This window comes from Ochotona princeps, chromosome 14 (assembly GCF_030435755.1).
Source record: "Ochotona princeps isolate mOchPri1 chromosome 14, mOchPri1.hap1, whole genome shotgun sequence".
Taxonomy (NCBI): domain Eukaryota; kingdom Metazoa; phylum Chordata; class Mammalia; order Lagomorpha; family Ochotonidae; genus Ochotona; species Ochotona princeps.
The window spans coordinates 27,891,030-27,914,802 of NC_080845.1; the positions used below are offsets into that span (position 1 = coordinate 27,891,030).

General features: G+C 40.4%; 1 protein-coding gene across 2 annotated transcripts in view; it reads right to left on the reverse strand.

Moving 5' to 3' along the window:
- Window positions 1–212: 212 nt before the first annotated feature.
- Window positions 213–23,773, reverse strand: part of TGFBR1 (transforming growth factor beta receptor 1) — a 46,526-nt gene continuing 22,965 nt past the window's right edge. The window contains exons 2-9 of one of the 2 annotated variants that reach the window (XM_058673017.1): window positions 21,299–21,544; window positions 18,438–18,668; window positions 12,986–13,216; window positions 9,153–9,320; window positions 7,053–7,209; window positions 4,639–4,763; window positions 3,564–3,694; window positions 213–612 (exon numbers count right to left, since the gene is read on the reverse strand). In XM_058673017.1, coding sequence (XP_058529000.1) covers window positions 487–612; window positions 3,564–3,694; window positions 4,639–4,763; window positions 7,053–7,209; window positions 9,153–9,320; window positions 12,986–13,216; window positions 18,438–18,668; window positions 21,299–21,544 — 1,415 coding nt within the window. In that variant the 3' untranslated portion in view covers window positions 213–486. Of the gene's footprint in view, window positions 613–3,563; window positions 3,695–4,638; window positions 4,764–7,052; window positions 7,210–9,152; window positions 9,321–12,985; window positions 13,217–18,437; window positions 18,681–21,298; window positions 21,545–23,773 lie in introns of both variants that reach the window. The other variant, XM_058673016.1, reaches the window with a different exon arrangement.

Genomic DNA, 23,773 nt, shown 5'->3' on the forward strand with positions numbered 1-23,773 from the left:
GAAGAATTATAGAACAGTACATTCAAAGTCTGAATCAAGGAAATTCTATAGTGGTTCAGAATTCTCTGAGAATGTACTAACCAGGAGTAAGTCACGTTCTTTAAAAATAAGAAATGTCTGTGGGACTCAGCAGTCCAGCTTCTTTACCCTTCAAGATGATTTTCAGCGCAGCAGAGTCGCCTAAATTTAAGACCAGTAATCATTTAAAAAAAAAAAAAACAGTTTTGTTAATAAAAAATAAAGGTAGACTACACAACATTTTGTAACCGTCCTGGGAAAGAAGTGTTCATAGTGCACAGAATGGACACCAGTGGATGTCCTGGGTCCCAAGAAATCCTGGGAAGCTTTTCATTGTCCTTATTGTCCTGTAGCAAAAGGAAGTGCTATCCTTCTGTTCCCTCTCAGTGAGGTAGAACAAATGACCTCCCAAATTAGAACCCAGGAGCAGATCTGAAGAAAACACAAAGTTCAGGCAAAGCTGTAGCATTACATTTTGATGCCTTCCTGTTGACTGAGCTGTGACAATGTTTTCTTAATCCGTAAAGCTGTGAGCCGAGCTGCTCCATTGGCATACCAACATTCTCTCATGATTTTAGCCATTACTCTCAAGGCCTGCAAGAAAATACAGGAAGGGAAAAATGTTTAAACACTCAAGGCATACATCATTTTCCATTGATCTGGATGAGAATCTTTACCCAGAAGCTTTCCTTTAAAGGGACATATGTCCAGGATTTTATGCTAGCATTATCTGTAACAGTCAATGACTAGAAATGATTTTTATTTTTCCAATCTGCACTTCTATTAGCTGCTGGAAAGCAGAGGGGAGTGGTGTGACTCAGCCAGCAGATCTAAAACCTGTAGCCCTCAACCAGAGCTGGGCAAGGCCAAGGAGGCACCTAACTCACAGAGAACACTCCCTCGTGAGAGGGTGACTGTGTAAGACAACTCTAGGGTGAAAACAGGAGGATCAACTCAGATTGGGCCCCAGACACCTCTTCCCACCAGCTTCATAGGGCTGAGTGACTATCCCAGCTCTCCTGCAGCAGAAAACCAAAGTTTGTTTTGTTTTGTTCTGTATCTCAGAGGGTAAAACAGATTCATGGCTTGAGAAACCCAAGGGTGAAGTTTAATGCTGAAAATATCCTAAGTGCTCAGATGGTGAGGCCACTTGCACATGTTTCTCAGCATCAGGAGTCTGGAAGAGTCTTCTCTGAAAGTTAGAGCAGCCCAAGAGAAAAGATATCATGACTTTTCAAGAAGGGGACGAGACCATCTATAGCACAGTACACACAGGAGCCAGGCTCCCCAATGCTGCCAGAGCTTCAATCTCCCACAAGGAGAATAGATTTGTCACACATCTGAGAATAACTATGGGAAATGCAACTGAGATAAACAACGCAACCTGGTGATAAACAGAAGCCACACAGAGAGCAGAAACCTATCAGTCATAGACTCGAAGAGTTCACTGCTGGTGGGTCTTTGGGCTGGGAGAACATTACACTTGATCTTAGCCAAAAGGCTGAGAAGCGATGGGCTGAGAGAACGTTAGAGATAAACAATTTATGGAAAGAGAGCAAACATACTAGGAAAAGGGGTGCCACCTTAAACAGGTATGGAAGCAATGCGTCACTGGCAAAGTAACATTTGAGCAGACTTGGAAGAAGGAATAAATGAATAAAACAAGACACAGGAAGCACTCATCTCCACAAGGGCATGTAAGAGCAGCAGAGAACCTAAGGGTAGAGCTACAGAGCTGGTCTCATGCAAGAGCAGCCAGTCCAGCCTGGAAAAGGTCGGAACATTCTGGAAGACTTATCTAGGTACTGTATCAGTTTCATATTCTTGGTATGTTTACTGAAAGGAGATTTACAAAACCCTGAAAAAGCCAAAGATTAAAGTAGTAATAATACATTGAAAACTAATCAAATTGAAAAAAAATAAAAACGACAGTGATGGCATGAATTCAGCATGATGTGATAGTAATTGCAAATGTATTCTTAATGTTAACTGCTAATGTTAACATCTCCATGCTTAGAAGCCTTAAAAGCCATCTGTTTAATAGTAATCTGCTCCAAATATTAAATGTGTATATGAATACTTCAACTTTTCACTTTGAAGTCTCTAGATCAATTTTTAAAAAAAGATTTATTTATTTTTATTACAAAGTCAGATATACAGAGAGGAGGAGAGACAGAGAGGAAGATCTTCCGTCCAATGATTCACTCCCCAAGTGAGTGCAACGGCTGGTGCTGCACCGATCCGAAGCCGGGAACCTGGAACCTCTTCCAGGTCTCCCACGCGGGTGCAGGGTCCCAAAGCTCTGGGCTGTCCTCAACTGATTTCCCAGGCCGCAAGCAGGGAGCTGGATGGGAAGTGGAGCTGCTGGGATTAGAAACGGCGCCCATATGGGATCCCGGCATGTTCAAGGCGAGGACTTTAGCTGCTAGGCCACGCCGCCGGGCCCGATCACATTTGTTAAACTGTGTCGCATGTGGGTTCTTTGAGCATGCTGTTCTGTATTCACTGGGACCTGGATACTTGATTTTGCTGGATGCAGCAAGCTCTCTGAAAAATGAAGATCTGCAGTGTTCTGCCATCAGCTACCAGAGAGACCAGGCTTTCACTCTTCCTGAGCGACACTTCACATCTACAAGGACAGGCCCTGAGTCACTGACATTACCACAGTGACAGCCAGCAACTAAGGACAGGTTATGCACAGTCTGAATTATGAATTCTTTTTTTTAAAGTCTTTCTTTAAAAAGATTTATTTATTTTTATTGGAAAGGCAGATATAGAGAGGAGGAGAGACAGAAAGAAATATCCTCTGTCCGAGGATTCACTCCCCAAGTGACCACAGCGGTCGGTACTTGCCGATCCGGAGCCAGAATCTCTTCTGGGTCTCCCGTGCGGGTGCAGGGTCCCAAGGCTTTGGGCCGTCCTCGACTGCTTTCCTAGGCCACAAGCGAGGAGTTGGACAGGAAGCAGGGCCGCCGGGATTAGAACCGCCACCCATATGGGATCCCGGCGTGTGCAAAGCGGGGACTTTACATTTGCAACTGAGAAAGTACTTTAAGCACTTTTCCTAAGAGCTGTATTAAAAAGCTGCCACCACCACACAGAAAGCAGTTTATCCAAATTCTTGGTGAATGGTTGCCTGTGCAGCCAGGTGAGTGCAAAGCAAACTCAAGGGAAGCACTTTCAGATCATTTTATGCAAGAGCCAACCCAGGGACTTGTCCAAAGTCAGATCAAGTGGTACTTGGGGTGCTCTGGGATGCAAACGTCCTAACCCTGTGCAGCACTTAGCCCATTTCTGGGCTTCCCTGGCTGAAGGGAAACTGACCGACAAAGCTGATGTCTAAGCTCAGCAGACACAATGACAGTCACGGGAAGTACACCCCTTTCACTGTGTTTATGGAAAACAAATTTGAATCTACTTGATAAAGTGCTATGAATAGGAAAGAGAATGCTTGTCTGTTTTCCTTAAGGAAAAATAGCTAATTTTTACTTTGAAACTAAACAAAAGTAGTGTAGAAATTTCCCTAGTATTAAAAAGATACTCACTTCACAGCTCTGCCATCTGTTTGGAATATTCGGCCTTAACTTCTGTTCACAAACAACTTTTCTCATTTCTTCAACGGATGGATCAGAAGGTACAAGATCATAATAAGGCAGCTGGTAATCTTCATGAATTCCTAGATTGGTTTAGGAAAAAAAATATACACTATTTTGAAGAATTTACTCAACTAATGCCAAACCATCAAAAAGATCACCTGAGAGGTCTACTGTATAGTGGCCTAGTGTTCACTGTAGCACTAGGGACATGGAACAGACTGAGGGCTTTCGGCCCTTCACATCCGCATGAAACTCCCACCTCCCCAAGTCATTAGTGGGCCACACCATGAAACTCATGTGACATGTGATAATTAACATGGCATTTCCCCCTGAATGCTACTGGGCAGAGAATGTGCTTTCTTACTCTGTGAACGCATAGCCTCTGACCCAGAACTGAAGGACAAACACGTGTTCATTGGAGATGTGACCCCTTTAGGGCAAGCCCAAATGAGAGTCCCTTCCTCCACTTGCATCTGTCAATTACAAGCCCTATCTGCCACAATGTAGAGACTCTGCCTCTTACTGCCCCAAAACACTGAGGCCAATTTGTCTGGATCAACCCTAGGATCCCAAGTTCAACAGTTTCTTGAGTAAACACTGCAAAGTGCTCAATTTGAAATGAAACCCCAATGTGAGAACAAGCTTATTCTGTATATGTCATCTCCAGCTATCAATTTGGAGAAAACCACTATAATCTCAAGAAAAAAAAAAATGTATGATGCAGGTACATGCTGAAATAACTTCCCAGGCAGTCTCTCAACCTGTGCTGTGTCACACATAACTCTCTTCTAAGGTGACAATTAATTGGCTTCTGATGTTTGCCAAGATTTAAATGGAAAGAGGAGACGACATTGAAACAGAACTTTGCACTCTGCGTGTTATGTCATTCTCCCTTTGTTTTCTCTGGTATTCTCCGTGATTCCCTGTGTCAGAATGCAGATGACATACAATTCAACAGAAAGGAAGGCAATTCTTGAACAATTTCTGCTCACAACAAATCATTGGGAAGGGGAGAGCAATTTACCACCAATGGAACATCGTCGTGCAATTTCCCAGAATACTAAGCCCATGGCATAAATATCAGCACGCTTGAAGGATTCAAAATGCTTCATATTTATGGAATCATCGAGAACTTCAGGAGCCATGTACCTAAAAAAGAAGTCATTGTTTTATTTTACTTAATTGTGGCCACATTATTTTAAACTGTTCCACAAATTTTCTTTTATCTCAGAGACTACACATAGGCACACACATAGAATATGGCACAATTGACATAACATTAGACTCAAAAAAGGACAATAACCAAGCTGATATGTAAATTAATGATGCCAACTAAATCCCATGAGATGCTGAAACAGCAGTTTCATGCTACCTGCCTTGATCTGTTTCCAATGAAAGACACACACATAACAGTTGTGGGCCAGGTTAAACTGCTGTTCAATACTTATTATCCCATCAGAATGCTTCTGAGTGAGTCCCACCTCTGTTTCTCATCTATCCATTTTGTACTAATGCACCTGGGAGGCAGATCTTGGCACAAGAACTTGGGTTTCTTCCACCAAAATGGAAACCCAGATAGATTTCCTGCCTTTTTGTTTCTTTCTGGCTCAGTCCTGGCTGCTGTAAGCATCTGAGGAATGGATCAGTGGATGGAAGATCTTTCTTTCTCTCCCTTTCCTTCTGTTGCTTTACCTTTTAAATAATCTTTTAAAAATTGTGACTACACAGGGCCAATGTGGTGACATAGCAAGCTAATCCATCACGTTTATATCTGTTCATATCCCAGTTCTTTCATTCTTGAGCCAGCTCTGTTTATGGCATGGGAAAGTAATGGAGAATAACTCAAGTCTTTGGGTCCCTGCACCCATGTGGGAAACCTGAAAAATACTCTTGGCTCCCAGCTTTGGACTAGCCCAGCTCTGGCCATAGCAGCCATCTGAGGAACGAACCACTGGATGGAAGATCTCTCACTGTCTCTCCTTCTTTCTGTAATCCTTTCATGTAAAATAAATACTTAAAAAAATGTGACAACTACAAATGTGTTAATGCATACCATCTGTCTGTCACATACTATGCAGGGACTATATATTCTAATTCAAATGTCATCTTACAAAAACAAGATGGAAGGAAGGGCAGGTATATACTCCAGGAAAGCAAATGGCAGATAAAAATGCAACATAACAGGTTCTGAAGCATCAAATATGCTACTAAGACTATAGATCAGGACACTGAATCCAGAAGTCATAAATATAGACCACAGCTGCTAGCCCTCTCCAAGCCAATGCTGTGGTTCTGAAGAAGTGTTTGGATAACAAGACATGATAAACATAGAAGAGTTCTTGGGTCAGAAATTTCAGCTCCTCAGCCTACCATCCACATTACTTAATCTCCATGAGATATCTTCCCCATCTGTAAATAAGGGTAACAATAACGACCTAAATAGGCTCTTGGGAGGACTTATACATTCATACATTCAACATTTAGTGCGTATTTATCAGGTAAGAGGCACACAAGGCTGCCATCAAGCAACCTGCAACCTAGTGGGCAGACACGAGCTGATGCAGCAAGTGCCATGACAGCTCAAGTGGAGAGTGCTGAGTCCCAGAGACCCACGCACTGGGACAAGCTTCCATGAGGAAGAAGAGGGATGAGTCGGGTAGAAAGTAGGGAGAAGTCTGCTTTAAGATATGGAATTTGCAAAAGGAAAAGAGAAAAACCTATTTTCAGTAACCAAAAACATGAAAAATGACTGGCTTAGTTTTAATACAGCATTTGAGGAGGGTGTTAAACACAATTTAAAAAATACATTAAAAAGACTGGCAATAGGTAGTTTGTAAATGTGAGATTCCGTAGTATTAACAGAACTCATAGTAGTATTTTCTAGAAAGTACCCCTTTCATCACTAGGCATCTTTTTTTTTAAAGATTTATTTATTTTTATTACAAAGTCAGATATACAGAGAGGAGGAGAGACAGAGAGGAAGATCTTCCGTCCAATGATTCACTCCCCAAGTGAGCACAATGGCCGGTGCTGCGCCGATCCGAAGCCGGGAACCTGGAACCTCTTCCAGGTCTCCCACATGGGTGCAGGGTCCCAAAGCTTTGGGCTGTCCTTGACTGCTTTCCCAGGCCACAAGCAGGGAGCTGGATGGGAAGTGGAGCTGCCCGGGTTTAGAACCGGTGCCCATATGGGATCCCGGCGTGTTCAAGGCGAGGACTTTAGCTGTTAGGCCACGCCGCCGGGCCCTAGTAGGCATCTTTTTAAGTCAGGCAGCCTGGCCAGCTTTAGAGAAAGCAAGATGAAAAGATGCTCTACCTGAAGGCAATCTAATAAAGTACAAGTGTGAGCTTCACAAAAGATATGCATATGCAAATGAAAAGCCATCAGGAGAGAAGCCGACTGTAGAAAAAACTAAGCACTGCTTATTCACAAGTATACCTTTTCGTTCCCACTCTGTGGTTTGGAGCAATATCTATAGTATCTGTGGCTGAATCATGTCTTACTGCCAGTCCCAAGTCTGCAATACAACAAGTTCCATTCTTCTTTACCAAGATGTTCTTAGACTTTAAATCTCTATGAGCAATGGCTGGTTTTCCTGAAGAACCAAAAAGTGAAATAATTGCTTAAAACAGAGTATCAATCAAAATTCTCATCTTTAGGTTCAAAATCCTCACCTTTCATCATCTCAATACTAAAAAGTTTCAGCCTACATCCTTCACAAACTCTCAGCCCCTACTAAACAGCTACAAATGGAGCTGCAAATTTCAGCAAAAGTTGCTGAAATTACATTTCTTTCAAGAAATGACGACAGTGAGATGCTCCAAAAAAGTTCAACATAAGGCTAAAATCTCAGACTGGGGATCAAACAAGTCACCAGTTTGTTTTTTGCATTTTAGTAATTTTTAAAAAGAACCAGTCACAGACTAACATTCTAGTCCAGAAACCAAGTCCTTAGAACACTTGGCTTTCCCATTAAATGGACTCTAATCATTGTCTAATAAATATTTTTAACACTAGCTACTAGAAGAAAGTGCTATTAGAATTACTAATTAAAATGTGGAAAATGTGGACTGGTCCTGCAGGAATTTAAAGTGGTTTCAGCCCTTTGGAAAGGTGGTCTGGGAGTTCCTCCAACACTACACAGAGGTACCATATGATCTAGAAATTTAATTCCCAGGTATATACCCAAGATTATGGAAGACAGAACATCCACAGAAACACCTGCACACAAATGTTCACTGCAACAATATTTATAACAGCTCAAACTAGAAACAATCTAAATGTCCATCAAAAGATGAATGAATACAGAGGACATGGTAGATTCATACCATGGAATATTACTCAGCCATAAAATGGACCGAAATACTGACATGTTACAAAGTAGATGAGCCTTGAAAACATGTTAAATCAAAGAACAAATGCATAGAAGATCACTATTTTATGATTCCACTTATATAAAATGTCCAGCATAAACAAAATATAAACGTAACTAGTGGTTTCCTAAGGGCTAAGGAGTTTGGGTGGCTGGAGAAAGCAGGATGACTACTAACAACTACTGGGGTTTTTGAGTGATGAAAATGTCCTAAGGGCCAGCACTTTGGCACAGCAAGTAAAGCAGCTGCATGTGACACTGGCATCCTGCATAGGCACAAGTTCAAGACTTGGCTGCTCCATTTCTGATCCATCTCCGTTCTAATGGCCTGAGAAAAGTAGCAGCAGATGGTCCAAGCCCCTGAGCCCCTATCACCTACATGAGAGAGCTGGAAGAATCTCCTGGCTCATGGCTTTGGCTTGGTCTATACCTGGACTGTTACAGTCATTTGGGGAGTGAACTAGCAGATGAAAGATGGAGCTTACTCTTTCTCTCTCCCTAACTCTTTCATATAAACGGATGTTTAAAAAAGTTTTAAAACTGTGATGGCTGCACAAACCTATGAATATTCAAAAACTATCAAATTGTATACTTTAAATGACTGAAATATAACTCAAAAAAATCTATGATAATCGCAAAGATGTGAAACAACATATATGCTGTGAGGTGCGCAGTGAGCCACCAGGTACCAGATGGCCAATCACTAGAGCACAGTGACATCCTACACAACACAAATAACACAGCAGAAATACTTTACATTTAAAACTTAGTATAAAACAATTAAGTATATTTTGAGTCAAATATAACTAAGCATTTATATAGCATGATGCTTTTAAGAGTCATTTTGGGAGATACTACATATAAATATATATCTCTTCACTGTGGATTCTAAAACTGAGATCTTCAAAAATCTAAAAGCCAGACTAGATGCTACTTTAAAGAACACACAAAAATATCACAATATTGTTAACAATGATTAGAAAAGTCTCTAAACATATTCTCTAGATTCCTAACTCAGATTTTTCAACAACACAAAGGTAAACTACTCTCTCTTATAAACATTGTAAAACAAAAAACCCTCCAATTGGGTTGCCTTCCAAGTTTGAATAGATACTAGACCCACAGGAATTTGAAGATCAAGAAAACAGAACTGCTTAAAGAATTACCTTGGGTACCAACAATCTCCATGTGAAGGTGTGCAAGACCACTGGCTGTGGACAGGGCAAGTTTGATCATGCCTTCCACAGTCACTGTGTATCTGTTCAAGTAATCAAAAAGGGATCCATGTTCGTGGTAATCTGACACTAGCCAGAGTTGAGTCCATGTGCCATTGTCTGAAAAGAAAAAATAAGACTTTCAGCTGGGTTGTAGAGAACACTTAGGATTCATTTATTCAAGTCATCAGTTTGTACTCTCAATCCCTAACCACTGAGCTGCAAAAGGATGTAACCTTGTTTGTTTTCTTATATATTCAGTTCTTATTTCTTTTTAATCTTAAAAAACATGTATTTCATCTATCTCAAAGGTAAGCAAGAAACTGTCCATGTGTTACAGTGTTTCTTCTTTTGTGTAAGAATACTTTCTAAGTTCGTTGAATGTATGCAACAGAATATAGTACTAGGTTTTTAAATGCAGTTCGTACAGGGTTTGGAACATGAGAACATTACAAAATTTATGTTTATTTTTCTCCTACTAGTTGTTAAACCAAAGAAAAAAATTAAGATGACATAAAATCACCTCTTGATTTTCAAAGTTAGTTAGGGCAAGTTACTCTGACTAGTTGAGATTAAGGAGAGAGGTGAGAACTGTAAGACTCATGATTAACTTGTTCTCCGTACATTAGCTCTGTCCAAACTCACACCATTTCTTTTCCTTGATGGTAAGTACAGCAACAAGTTCCTTGCATGTCTGTTAACCATGACTAGATTCTAAAAGGCTCACAAGCAAGAGAGAAGAGGGACACAGGTGAATGGAAGAAACATTTCCCCAGGTGATTGATCAGAGAGGCAGAGGAAGGTGATGAGAGGCCTTGTCTGAACTGGGATTAAATAAGCCAGGAAGACAATGGAGGAAACGGAAATTGAGCTGGAAGGTGAAGTCCTGTACAAAGTTCATTAACTTCTGACAAAGAAGAAACAAGCAGTAGGGAAGAAGCAGCAGGGCCAGTTAGTTCCTGTGCTGACCACCAGATGACAGCACCAGCTTGGCTACTGCTGGGACAAATAGGATAAGAAAGCTTTTGACATGGCAACAGGTCATCTGCAACTTAGAACAAGCGCTGGGAGAGGTTCAAGTTTCAAGAAATACACTTTAGCATCATCACCAAGGCAGACTTTAGAATCACAGATGAAGTTCTATAACTGAGTACTAATTATTTTCCTAGTTAGAGACTTCATAAGAAACAGAAGAAAAAGAGTTTAATAACATGAGATCACTTCAACTGTGTCAGCAAGTGGACACTGGAAGGGACTCCTCATCCATGTATCAGCAAGATCGGCAGCATTTCAGAACTATCACATCCACCTGGGCAGAACCCTCGGAGCATGTGTCACATTGCAATCCTGGGTTGATCTCAGGTAGCCGTTCCCCATCTCTGGTAATGGGATGGCTGGGAGATTGGCTAAAGCGTCTCCCCCCCCCCTTTTTTTTTAAATATTTATTTTATTTTTATTACAAAGTCAGATATACTGGGAGGAGGAGAGACAGAGAGGAAGTGGAGCTGCCGGGATTAGAACCAGCAGCCATATGGGATCAAGGCGAGGACCTTAGCCACTAGGCCACGCTGCCGAGCCCTAAAGCGTCTCCCCTTAACTCCACCTTACCACCCCCTCACCAAGAAATGGGAAAAGAAATAAGAAGTTTGAAAACAACGATCACACCGATTGCTAGATTCTTCCATCTCTGTTCAACTATATAAACTTCACCAAACATAATAAAAGTAAATTAATTTTAAAAACGAGAAAAAAGTAACATGAGATCACTATCAAGGAACAAGAATAAACAAAGCAACAGGTTGCAGAACACAGAGAAAAGGTTTCATTAAAAGTTGGGGGAGGGTTACCTGGGGGAGGGTTACCTGGTGTCAAAGGCAGAAGAAAATGAGAACCAATGATTTGATCAGACACAAATTACTGCTTTCATGTGTATACGATTTGTTGTTGTTTTGTTTTTTTTTTAAGATTTTATTTATTTGAAAGGCAGAGCTTCAGACTGAGAGAGGGAGAAACAGAAGATCAAGATATTCTGTCCACTGGTTCACTTCACATATGGCCACAATGGCCAGGGCTTGAGCCAGGCTGAAACCAAGAGCAAGGAGTTTCTTCTGGGTCTCTCAAGTAGGTGCCAGGGCCCAAGCCCTTGGCCCATCCTACACTGCTTTCCCAGGTGCCTTACCAGGGAACTGGATCAGAAGTGGAGTAGTTGGGACTTGAACTGGCTTCCATATGGAATCCTTGGCCCATGGTTTGCTTTTAAATTAAGTAACACTAAATTGTTGATAGCTGTTGACAACAAATGCCTACATCCATCACCATCCCAACACATTCAAATGTAATGCAATGAAAAGTATGCAATATACCTAGGTTGTATTTTGAGGAAAACAATAAAATCTCCATCATAGTCAGCCTTAAATTTAACCAGTAGTTTTCAGATAAATGTGGAGAAGCAAGGTTAGAGCAACTATGGAAGTTCAAATAGCAGAGTTTAGAACGTGCTTTATCCTACACAAACAACCCAGCTTCCTCAATAAACCGCAAGAAGGTTAAGAAAGACAGAAGGGGAACCTAAAGATTGTACAGGGAATATGAAAATAGCAACTAACAAAATGTGTAAGTCCCTTGAATTGCTTAAAAATAAATAGGAGACAACTGCAGAAATCTGAACCTAACAGGATTTAATGACACTTAAAAAGCTGACATAGTTGTTTCATGAAAGATTCCTCATCATTTAAAGATATAAATTCGAAACACTTCTGGATGAAAAGGCACATTATCTGTGCCTGTTTTCAAACAACATGGCTGAGGCAGAGGAGGCGATATTAGGGTCGTCTGTGATTGGCATGGACTGATCACCACTACAGCTGGATGATGAGGGATTACTGCATTATTTCTGATTTGCTACGAATTAGAAATTTGCTACAAATAAAAATGTAAAAGACATCAGGAAACACATTTTGTATAAAAAAATTTCACTGAAGAAAATGAAAGGTTAGAGAAGAAAAAGATGACTAACGGTCTAATAAAGCTAAAAAAAGATTTTTTTAAAATGGGAAATATAGAAAAACTATTTGAATCAGGGTGAGTTGTGATGAAAGCCACTGTGCCAGAGGTTGCCAAGCAGGACTTGTGGCCGCCATCCACTGGCTGGCCCAGCATGGTCACTGTGGGCATTTGGGGAATCAGTACGTGAGTGGGAAGATCTTTTTTCTTTGTCTCTCCTAACTTGTATCACTGTCTTCCAAATAAACAAATCAATCTTTTCAGCAGGAATTGTGGGTCTGAGGTATTAACTGAAGCCATGAAAGTGGACACAGCAAAGCACTACAACTCTTGGTGGAAGTGGCTTCTAGATCCAATGCTTATTAGGCACCTTCACAGGCAAGAACGTTTCCACCAGGTGACCAACAGCAAGGGAGTTTAGGAGAAACCACTTTCCTATCTGAGTAAACTACTTAGACCCTGATAAGTCAGAAAAATTTCAGCCACCCAAGTTTTTACACATTTTTTCTACTGCATGCAATAATGTCCAGACACAAAATAATTAAAGTATATGGTTTTAAGAGCAGTTTTTACTTCTATGAAGCAATTAGATTTTTAGGAACATATTCTGAGTCGGAAAATCCAAAGTTGCTGTTACTAAGTTTCTAACACACTGTGTTTGATTTAATGGGTCCCATGCATATGACAAACACACATTTGTCATCAAATGACAGTTTAGTAGCCATGTCCATAATAAAGTCTTATGTGGATTGCCAGAATGGGGAGGAGCCAGCGTGACTAACCTTTGTTATCCGCTGCAATAAACCCCAGGATGTTCTCATGGCGGAGCATCACAGTCTGGTAAATCTCCGCCTCCCGGAACCAGGAGCGCTCCTCCCTGGAGGAGAAAATCTTCACGGCCACCTCTTCTCCCCGCCACTTCCCTCGCCAAACCTCTCCAAAGCGACCTTTGCCAATGCTTTCTTGTAACACGATGGTTCTTGCAATTGTCCTCTGAACAAGCAATGGTAAACCTAAGGACAAAAACCAACACAGAATACCATGACATCAGCGTTCCCTATACTTGTACTCAGGAGAGACACAGACACTGCTGAAGCTGAGCTTTCAGGAGTTTTCAGTCTCAAGGGAGAAACAGAGGAAAGCTGCAAAAGGGTGATTTACAAAAAGAGGGAAATTAAGAAAACAAACACAAAATAAAACAGAAAATCTTCCCTAGAGCACCAAGGCAGGCTTTGTAAAGTGAGCTGAATTTCAATGGGCCTTTCCAGAAGGAACAGGCCCTATGGAGGAGACAGGTGAGAAGGGTGTGAGTTAGGAGAAACATGCAAAGTTGGAAGAACACGAACGATACACAATCTGGAAGCAGCAAGGATGTCACAGCAGGGCAGTGGAGAGAGCCAGGCTCACGATGACCACGGGGGCTGTGGGTAAGGAGGAAGAAATGAGGATTTCGGAAAAAAGTGACATGAATGAAAGGGAGTAGGATGGCTTTTAAAAATTTTCTAAGAATCGGTAATGGTTTTACAGATGAGAAGAGAGAGGATATAAACACAGGAAACCATAAGCCAAGTCTGGGCTAACGTTTAATAAATCAGTAAAAATAATCACAAAACCATCTCAGGGCAAGCAATCTACTTGCCAGGAATTGGCTTCCAGATATTATTATTATCTTAAAAGAACTACAGCAAGTAATGAAGTATTTGTTGCTTTTTTTTTACTAATTAAATTTCTCTTACTACAAAATACATATTTTTAAAATAATGCCATACTTATTTCATGTACAACAATTTACTAACACAGCATTTAAGAGGCACTAAATTAGGAACACTTAGCATCACACCCCCATTCATCAAGAACTGTCACCTTAAATTATGCTGACACAATTAGGTTATATACCACTGTACATCCTCGTCGACACTATTACTTATACAATCTATGCACACATTAATTTGTGTCATTCACAATTTACACTCAGATCTGCTTACTATGACAATAGATGAAATTATCTTACATTTTTCCTCTCTCATGTGAAATGCTTATAAATCCAGTGATAAATTTTAAAGACTCAAACATTCTTCTATATCTTTAGAATTCTCAAATGAGTTTGTCTTCTTGCTCTAGTCTTCTTACCTCCTAAAAAGTTGTCACCTAATTATGAACAACTATTTTTATGCTACCAAAAATAAAGCTGTCAGAAATGTGCATTTAAATTAAGGTGCTCTTTCACATTATGAGTAATTAATACCTAACTGTTGAGGTTACTTAGTATAAGTACTAATTTATTAAGTTTTCTTAAAGCTTTGTGTAGGGTCACACCATGCACATAAAGTATACTTAGAGTTTGTTTTAGAAGACTACACAGAAGCTACACAGGCAAACTATAAAGAAGAAAAAAGCTGTCACATAAAGTCTGGAAGTTCCTGACAGGTTTCAGACCCATGTGAGTAGTATGGCCAAGAAGGTTAACAGTGGTGGCCACTGCTGCATTGCTGAGGGCCTGAGATAGTCCCTGCTCCACCTGCCACTGCTTTCCTACTAACAGGTGATGGCTTAAGTACTGGAGTCCCTTACACCTATGTGAGAGACCTGGCCCATCCCTGGCTGTTGCAGGTAAGTGAACTAACAGATCAAAAATATGTCAGTCACTTTTTCAAAAATAAATTATTTTTCTCAAAAGGGTAACAGGACAAGGGAAGTTTTCATATTTTCCTCTATTATTGGATGCTATAGCAGAATTAAAATTAAAAGCTGAATCTAGACTCATCATATTTTCTATAATGGCTTAATTATAATCCACATGAATACATGGGTACTCTTTTATCAAAAAAATATTTATTTATTTTTATTGGAAAGGCAGATCAAATTTACAGAGAGGAGAGACACACAGAAAGATCTTCCACCCATTAGTTTACTCCCCAAGTGGCCGCAATGGTCAGAGCTGAGCCGATCCAAAGCTAGGAACCAGGAGGTTTTTCTGGGTCTCCCAAATGGGTACAGGGTTCCAAGGCTTTGGGCAATTTCCTGCTGTTTTCCCAGGCCTTATAGCAGGGAGCTGGAAAGGAAGTGGAATGGCTAGGACATGAACAAGTGTCCATAGGGGATCCTGGCGCTTGCAAGATGAGGCATTAGCCACTGACCATTGCGCCGCCCTACATGGGCAGTTTTAACAATTTTCTTTTAAATTCTCTGCTTTACTGTTCTGTGCCTTCAAAAGTTCTTAAGAGGAAACTTCAATAGGGAAACAGGGTCCCAGCTCATTCACGTGACATGAATGCTGGAAGTAAGGCCTGAGAAGACGCACTTATTACAGGACGTCATAACCATGCATTGGTCTAACAAACTCTTTCAAAAATCAGCACCTATGCACACATGCATACTCACATATATCTAAGAGCTCACTGATAGCCAAAGTACGGGCACACGCACAACCTGTGACTCACACGAATGTCACAGGTATTACTGAGCTAACTTCAAAGTTACAGCTGTCAGGGCATGGTCCTTCAGGGTTTTCTCTGATGTTCCTAAGTTATAAGCACAGCCTTGGAAAGGCAGATGGTGTCTTTCGTCACCTAGGGCCACGGTACCGAGAAATAAATACTGATCCAAAATATGAAATGTGTAGGTTTAGCTTTGCCTCAATGAGTAAAAGAACTAAAGATGGTATTGTGAATAGATCCTTTACTTATTCATAAACTTTATAATTAAACAGAAGGAAAATAGGTCACATTATTTACTATCATTCAACACAGAATGGTTTTTGCCTGGGTAAGTTAGGAAAAAATTTTGTGTACGGGGAAGATCTTAAACCAAGCTTTCATTACCATCCAACAAATTAATGATTGATGCTGTATGTCAAAGTTTTCTTCCAAATGTTTTCAGTAAAAGAGCTAACAACCATCATTTGGATGCAAATTTACAACTTACCAAGCATTCAAACATTTGTTTCATTTGAATTTCATAGCTACACAATAAGTTATACAAAAGAGGGCTCATTTCCATTTTTTAAAAAAATGTATCATTTGTTTGAAAGACACAGTTACACACAGTTACAGAGAAAGAGAAAAAAAAAAATCTTCCATCTGCTGGTTCACTCCCCCAGCGAACTGTTAACAATTCAAGGCTGGGTTAGACTGAAGCCAGGAGCTTCATCCAGGTCTCACATGTGGGCATCAGGGGCCCAAATGCTCGGGTCACCTGCTGCTGCTTTCTCAGTAGTGTCAGCAGGGAGCTGGATCAGAAGTGGTGCAGCAAGGACTTGAACCAGCATTTATATGGGTTGAAGCTGGCAGTTTAACTCGCTATGCCAGCCCCAACATCGCTTTTATTTTAAAAAGATGAAATAACTCAGGCGTAAGAGATCAGCTAGCTGTCCAAAACCATAAACCTAGCAAATGAGTTAGGTAAGTGCAGAGTAAAGCATAAAATGCAGGAAAAGATCTTTCAGACAACAGAGAGCAGTGGTCCTCGAGAGATCCAGATTAAGAAAAATGAAGTATTCCCACTCCTTATTTCATGCTGACATTTTAAAAGGTAAACAAGTCTCTTATTCAGAAGACAAATACCACTCACACAGCAATCTGTTTTGATTTTTTAAGTACACTTGCTCCCCTCAGGCACAACACATGCCACTGCACAAGGCGCTACGAGCTGCTTTGATTTCCCTGAGTTAGGAAAACAGATCCAAGACATTCATTCCAAATGATCTGTAGTCACCCTGTGTTTTGAAGATTCTGGGTTTTGGTTATCATAGCTTTGGACCATGATAACTTTTAGAATGAGGGAAATCTTCTATAGCAACCATTTGAATTAACTCAAACCTAATGGGAAATTCCAGGAAACTAAATGCACCTCTGCTCTACCACTCCTACCCGAATGCCGTCACATCTTCAGTTCCAAGGCTGCTCCATTTTAGTCTGTCATCTTCCTTTTACAGTCAATTCAGAAGTCCCCATGGTTGGGTTAAGAAACCTAGGCTTTAGTGTAAACCTGTAAGCTTCACAGGGACCACACAAGGACTACTGACAACACATGGCTAATTTCAGGTCATGGAATCAATTTCCTAAAATTCAAATCAATGAAACAATAGCCATTTTGGACACTCCTCATGACATGGGCTATCTCTATCATTAGATGGGATTTGTGCTTTGGAGTTGTGTTCTTCCCCAGTCATAACTTCTGACTTAATGGTACTTTAAAACTACCTGATTATAAAATTAGTGAAGTTGTCAGTATTTACATTTTGTAATTTTTACCTTCCATGAATTTAGCCCTTAGCTGATTTAGGCTTTTTAAGGATACTACATTTCATTTTAAAGTCTTAACAAAACCATTTTTAAATACTATTATCAACAGCATTTTTTGTGATGGACAAATTAAAACCAAAGAGGGTATACAAATTAACCAAAAATTCAGAGCGCATCAATGACAAAGTGTGTACTGGAATCTAGATCTATGTGTTACTGCCTAGCCAGGTATAAAATTCCAAAATTCTAAGGGATGAGGTGTTCTTCCCTTAATATCTCTCTAAGCCATAAGAAAAAGAAAAGGACAAAAGGGAAAGGAAATTCCCACTTGGTCTGTAAGTGGAGCACTGCTCCATGAAAGCCCATCCTGGCAGCGGGGATGATCTATCACTTATTTCCTAAAGATCTACAAGAAGAACTGAGAAAAGCAATCACAGGGACTCTGGATACACACAGGTGTATTAAACAACAGAGTGTTCAGACTTTCCTGAAGCGAGAAGATGACTAAGAATCAAGTAGTTTAATGAAAAAATCAGGCCTGAGCTGGAGATGGCAATTTTAGATAGTGTCAAAAAAAGCTAATAATCTTCCAATTCCAAGCATCATTCTTTTGTGCCTACTTTTAAATACACAAAGTTGTTGAAGGATCCTGGATAGTTGACCACTGAAACATCTGTGAACTTCGACCTCATCTATTTATCAGAACAACTTCATTTAGTCATAAAAAGCAAATGAAACTTATGGGCAAGAGTGCTTTGAAATGAACACAACCTTGCAGCTAAAGCTGACTTACTGACTTGTTTCAATAAAAGTAATTTCCAAATGTCTGTTCTAACTCAGCCACTGTCAGATGCAGATCAGACCTACAGATCTTTATCAGTTTCGAACCCAGAGTAAGCTTTACCAAACTAAGCCCTTGACTTAGCCAACTAACAAAATTAGCAAGTATCACAACTTTTTCTAAGGGAAAAAAGAGAAACAATTACATTACCTGATCCCGAACCTGATGTTGTCATATCATAAATTAAATCTTTTAACGTGGTGCCCTCTGAAATAAACGGGCGATCTAATGCAGGATCCTCCTCGTTGGGCACTCGATGGTGCATGACTGTGCGGTTATGGCAGATATAGACCATCAACATAAGTGAGATGCAAACGAAGCAGACAGGTCCAGCGATGACAGCTGCTAGTTCAACAGGACCAAGGCCAGTTGACTGCTTTACTGAAAAAGGACCTCAAATGAAATAAACATAAACAACAACCGAAATACTACAGGGGTCACTGCACTAGCTAGTCATAGAGTTCAGTACGGCAGCTCATGGGCCCCAACTCAGGAAAGCCTGCATTCCTCCCGATCCCCCTTCTCTATCATTCCAGCTCAGTCAGCTCCCTCCTACCCTTCCTGCACGTACCAGGCATCACCCAAAACACAGAGCAGTTGTTACCATCAACATTCTACAGTTTGCATTCTCACTTCGGGACACCAACAAAGGAACAATAATCAGGAGCAATTCCCAGGAATGTGCTCCTTAACATAGTTTTAAGCAAAAAAACTAAAACTAAAACAAAACAAACAAAAAACACTACAGCCTCACTAACACCCAAACAACTCACATTTTAAAATCAATACGTAGGGACTTCAAAAAGTTTGTGGAAAATGGAATTAAAAGACACGTTTATTTTGTTGCATAAAACATTGAAGTCCACACACTGGCTTCGGTAATATGCATTTCTCATGAATTTTCAGAACCCTCTCCCCCTTGTAGCTCCAATTTTTTTCAGGTAAAATATATTCTTTGCGTTTTTAAATAGAGCTTGAAACTTTACAGTATAATATAACCACTCAAACTTTCAAGTTCAAATAATTTCTTTTCCTATAACCTCTTATACAGCTAACATTTTGCATTATTTCAGAAACTAAATTTCAATCCCTGAGATGTTCATCTTGAGCCTTTCGTTCACTGCTTAACCCTATTTTTTTCATCCCACATTTCTCTAATTCCTCAGATCTTCATTTGGATTCATTTCCTTTCACACAGAACACTGTTTCTAGAAATTTGTTTCAGGAAGAGTACATGGGTCCTAAAGATAGTGGATGTCTTCATATATTAAGAAAGATCTTGTGTGTTACAAGAATTTTGAGTGATAATATGCAATATTCTATTCCTTCTAATATTTCAGGAAGCAGAAAAAGCTAGACTTGTTTTCTTTTACAGACAACCAGTGTTTACCCAGGCTAAATGTTTTTATGATTACTTTTCTTTAAAACTGAGGTTTTTAAGAACATCCATGCCTTCAGGGACACACGTTTTCATGGCTTCTGCCTGCTCTTCTCTTCTGTCTGCTCTCAAGCTTTTCTTCTAGACTTGTAATGATAAGCATAACGGGCAACCAAGATCTGTCCTCTCCATTTGCTCACCAACTGTTTTTTTTCCTCTGAATTGTAACACAGCTTTTTTTTAAGCCTGAGAATAAAATTTAGCAGCCAGTCTGCTGTTAACTCTCAAGAATATATTTTTAAAAACATGCATCAACTAAGCTTTTCAGCTAAAAAGTGATTTTTAACTATTAAAACATGGTTCCCATTCACAATGTCAGCTGACCTTGGCACACCTGGAAGTGCCTCCCTAAAGGGTGTGAGTCTGTTTCCTGATAGCAGCTACTCTGACTTACCCACTTCAGGCCATGTTTTTTGAACCATTGCTGTTTTTTGTTTGGTAATTTTGCTATTTGCTTACAGGAACTAGAAATGAGGAGTTGTGCATATTTAGCAGCACAGGGGGTTTCTTTATGATGATTTATAAATGTCAACTCAAATATTTCAAGTTCAAACAGAAATGGGAAAATTCAGGAATCACCATTTTCCTTGCTGTGTTCCCACTGCAGATGCCTACATGAAAGTCACAGAGAAACAGCACTTCCAGTTCCAATTAGCCTGAGGCCTGGCCCCACTGAAAGCAGAGGTTTGGGAAAGGGGAACTTAGTTTGCCCCTGTAGCCCAACTCAGCTGCCTCCTGTCTGCTTTAAGCCCTTGTGGGATTTTTGCAAGAGGCCCTTTCACTTCTTCCTTGTTTGATTAGTCAGTTCTTCACTGGTCTGGCACTATGTTCTACATTCTGCACGAGTTCCTCAAAGGTGTTGGATTCTGCTAGGTTTCCCTTATTTTAGATTCTTTTTATTCTGACAGTAAAATTGGGATTTGGGGAAACTGGTACAAGACTCAAAAATGTGCTCAGACTTCTACTTTAAAGTCATTCTAATCCAGGCAATCAGCATGGCACAGTGATTGGCTTGCTGCCTTTAACACCAGCACCCCATATTGGAGCACTGCTCCAAATTCTGACCGTTTAGTTTCTGATCCAGCTCCCTGCTAATGAGCCTCAGAAAGTAGCAGAAGATGGCCCAAGCACTTGTAGGAGACCCAGATGCAATTCTAGGCTACTGGCTTCCCCCAGCTCAGCCCTGACTACTGTGGCCATTTGGGGAGTCAATCAGCAGATGGGAGGTATGTCTCTCCATTATGCTCTGCCTTTTAAACAAGTAAATAATAAATTAGTCTAATCCAAGAGGGTCTGAAGCCTTGAAATCACTGGAATGCCAAACTATTAAAAAATGTAAACTATGGGTGAAGGACCAAACGTCTAGAAATCACATATAATTGATTACAAAATGAAAATAATCTGGACTATTTATTAATGCCCATCTCAAGCGTACAGTCTCCTGGCTACTCCTGCAACCCCAACAATGGATAAGCTACTTCTTGCCTCTAAACTAACCAAGGTTTCTATCATTCCTTTTAGCTCTAAAATCACAACTGAGCAGAGAAAAAGAAAACAATACATAACAACTTACCAGCAGTAGGAAGTTCAATTTTATTGCAGTGGTCCTGGTTGCAGCAGTACGTGGTAGTAACAGACCCGGCTTTTGAAGAGGGAGCACATACAAATGGCCTGTCTCGAGGAATTAGGTCAATTTCAGCTATACACATACTATTGTGTATAACTTTGTCTGTTGTCTCTGTGACAGACACAAAGCAGAGCCCATCTGTCACACATGTAAAATTGTCTTTTGTGCAGAGGTGGCAGAAACACTGTAATGCTGGAAAAAGAAAATGAGATTTGATTAGAAAAAAAATACCTCAAGGTTAACAATCTGGAATTATCAATAGTCACTCTATTATTATATTACACATCATATTTGTACCATTCAAAGACAAAAGCTATTGCTCAAAGTCCCAATTCTATTGAGAACCTCAATTATTCAGAAGCCCAAGGGACTATAGTGGAATGTGGTCTCTTTCTCCCTAAAAGTTTTCTGCTTCCAAGTATAGAACAGTTTTTTTTTACATGCAGTTTTATTGAGTCAAGGTAAGCATTTGCTGTTTGAAACAGCACATTTAAATTCTTAATGATCTTACTTCTATCAGCCTCAAGTCAGGCATTCACATACTTCCCATTAGGAAGCAATGTGTGAAAACACAACTATAATTCACTGTAGGTTTGAAACGCCATTTTAGGGGATTTATAGTAACCGAGCAATGGAAACAGACTTGTATTGAGCCAGATTCTCTATTCCCCTTAGTACAAACCCTGAGAAAGATTTGTATCTTCCAGCTAGGACTATATCCTTAACAGCACATATATGGTATGCCTTAAGTACATAGACAATTTAGCTGCAGAAATGCCTGAAGAAATATGTCAACTTGTCCATTCCAGATCTTTATGTCTCAACTCCTGCAGTGACTTCTACAGGGTTGTCTCCTGTTATTCCTAACACCTTCCCATACAGACACATCCTGATCCCTGCTCTCCAAAGCATACAATGCTTTACAGCATTGCTATTTTGTTTCTCTTATATGAAACTGTAAACTGTCTTAAGCCAGACACCTGTATTAATCACTTGTGTAGAGTGTCATCTGCTGCTATGGCTAATACACAGTAGCATTCAAAAAGTACTAGCGGAATGAACAGTAGAATGGGTGCTTCTATTTTACCACAAGCTCAGGAAGCTGCGAAAGCACATACTCTAAAATGCAATTAAACTTCTCAATTATTCAGTGGGAGTGGAAAGGGAGTGTCCAGGTGGAATGGCCATCTATGATGAGACCAAGGATGCCCAAAGCGCCAAGACAGAAGAGGCCTGATAAGAATACTTCTGTATGCCTGAGGCCTTGGGCCACAAGGTAGCACTCTGAACACGTCTTTTTTTTTTTTTTTATTGCTAACAAAATGACTTTCAGTGAATGCTTAGCTTTGATGGGAGCAGGGAAAATCTGAATAACTGAGGTCAGTCACAGGTGCTACAGGTCATGGACAGCAGAGGTCATGTGGGCTTCCCCACACGGCGACACTTGGCACACACCACCACACACTGCTGTGAACAGCTTAAGGCCATCTGTCCTCAATTTCTCCTGGCCTTGGCTCCACTGGCCTTTACCCCTTGCAATTTTTAAATTGAATCTTTGCTATAATAAAACTATAGTTATGACTACAATAGCTTTTCTGAGTCCTGGGATTCTCAGAAAAGCATCAGGCCCAAGGGGGAACTTGGGGAACCTCCATAATCACTTGCTAAACTCAGGTTCACAAATGTCAGTTTTCCTCAAGCAGCTGCTTCCTGGTTGCTGATTTAATCAGTATATTTGTCTACTATCTTGCGGTTTTACTTCAACTATTGTTAAAAAAAAAAAGTTTTTTTTTTCCTTCATAGAAGAGTACAGTGACTAATCTTGCCTCTATCTAAGTATGAAGGAAACTCCAGAGAAGAACTAAACACAATCTCAACCTGTTTCAGGCCTGTAGTTTTTTTATGGCAGTGATTGGTGGGGACTAAAGGTTTTCTAGGTATAGTTTATAATGGAGGGATTCTAAGTCGGAAATTTATTAAGTGACTTTAGGGGTACATGAATCCCTTTAAACTGCAGGTCCACCGGTGTTCGTATTTGCATTTTCAAGGACATAGTTTTCCACAGAGTCCCCAAAGGGATCTGTTACTCCCTGAAGGTTAAAACCACCATCACTACGGGAGCTTGTCATTGCTATTTCCTCATGATCAGTCATTCGACCCATGTTTTCTGGGCATTAGCACTTCCTTTACCGAAAGCTCAGTATGTATCCATGTAGAACTCACAATCACAGCCACAGAGGGACTCCGAGCACCAGTGAGGGAGGGCAGTAGAGCACAGGGAGGCAAGCAGTGTGCACAAACAGAAAACAGGGGTCCTGCTGCCAACACTCCACCAGGGTGGAAGGGCCAAGCACGTGGTCCAACAATTAAAGACGTTTATTTCAGGGTTCCAATTTAGTTCCCACATTACAAGCACTATCT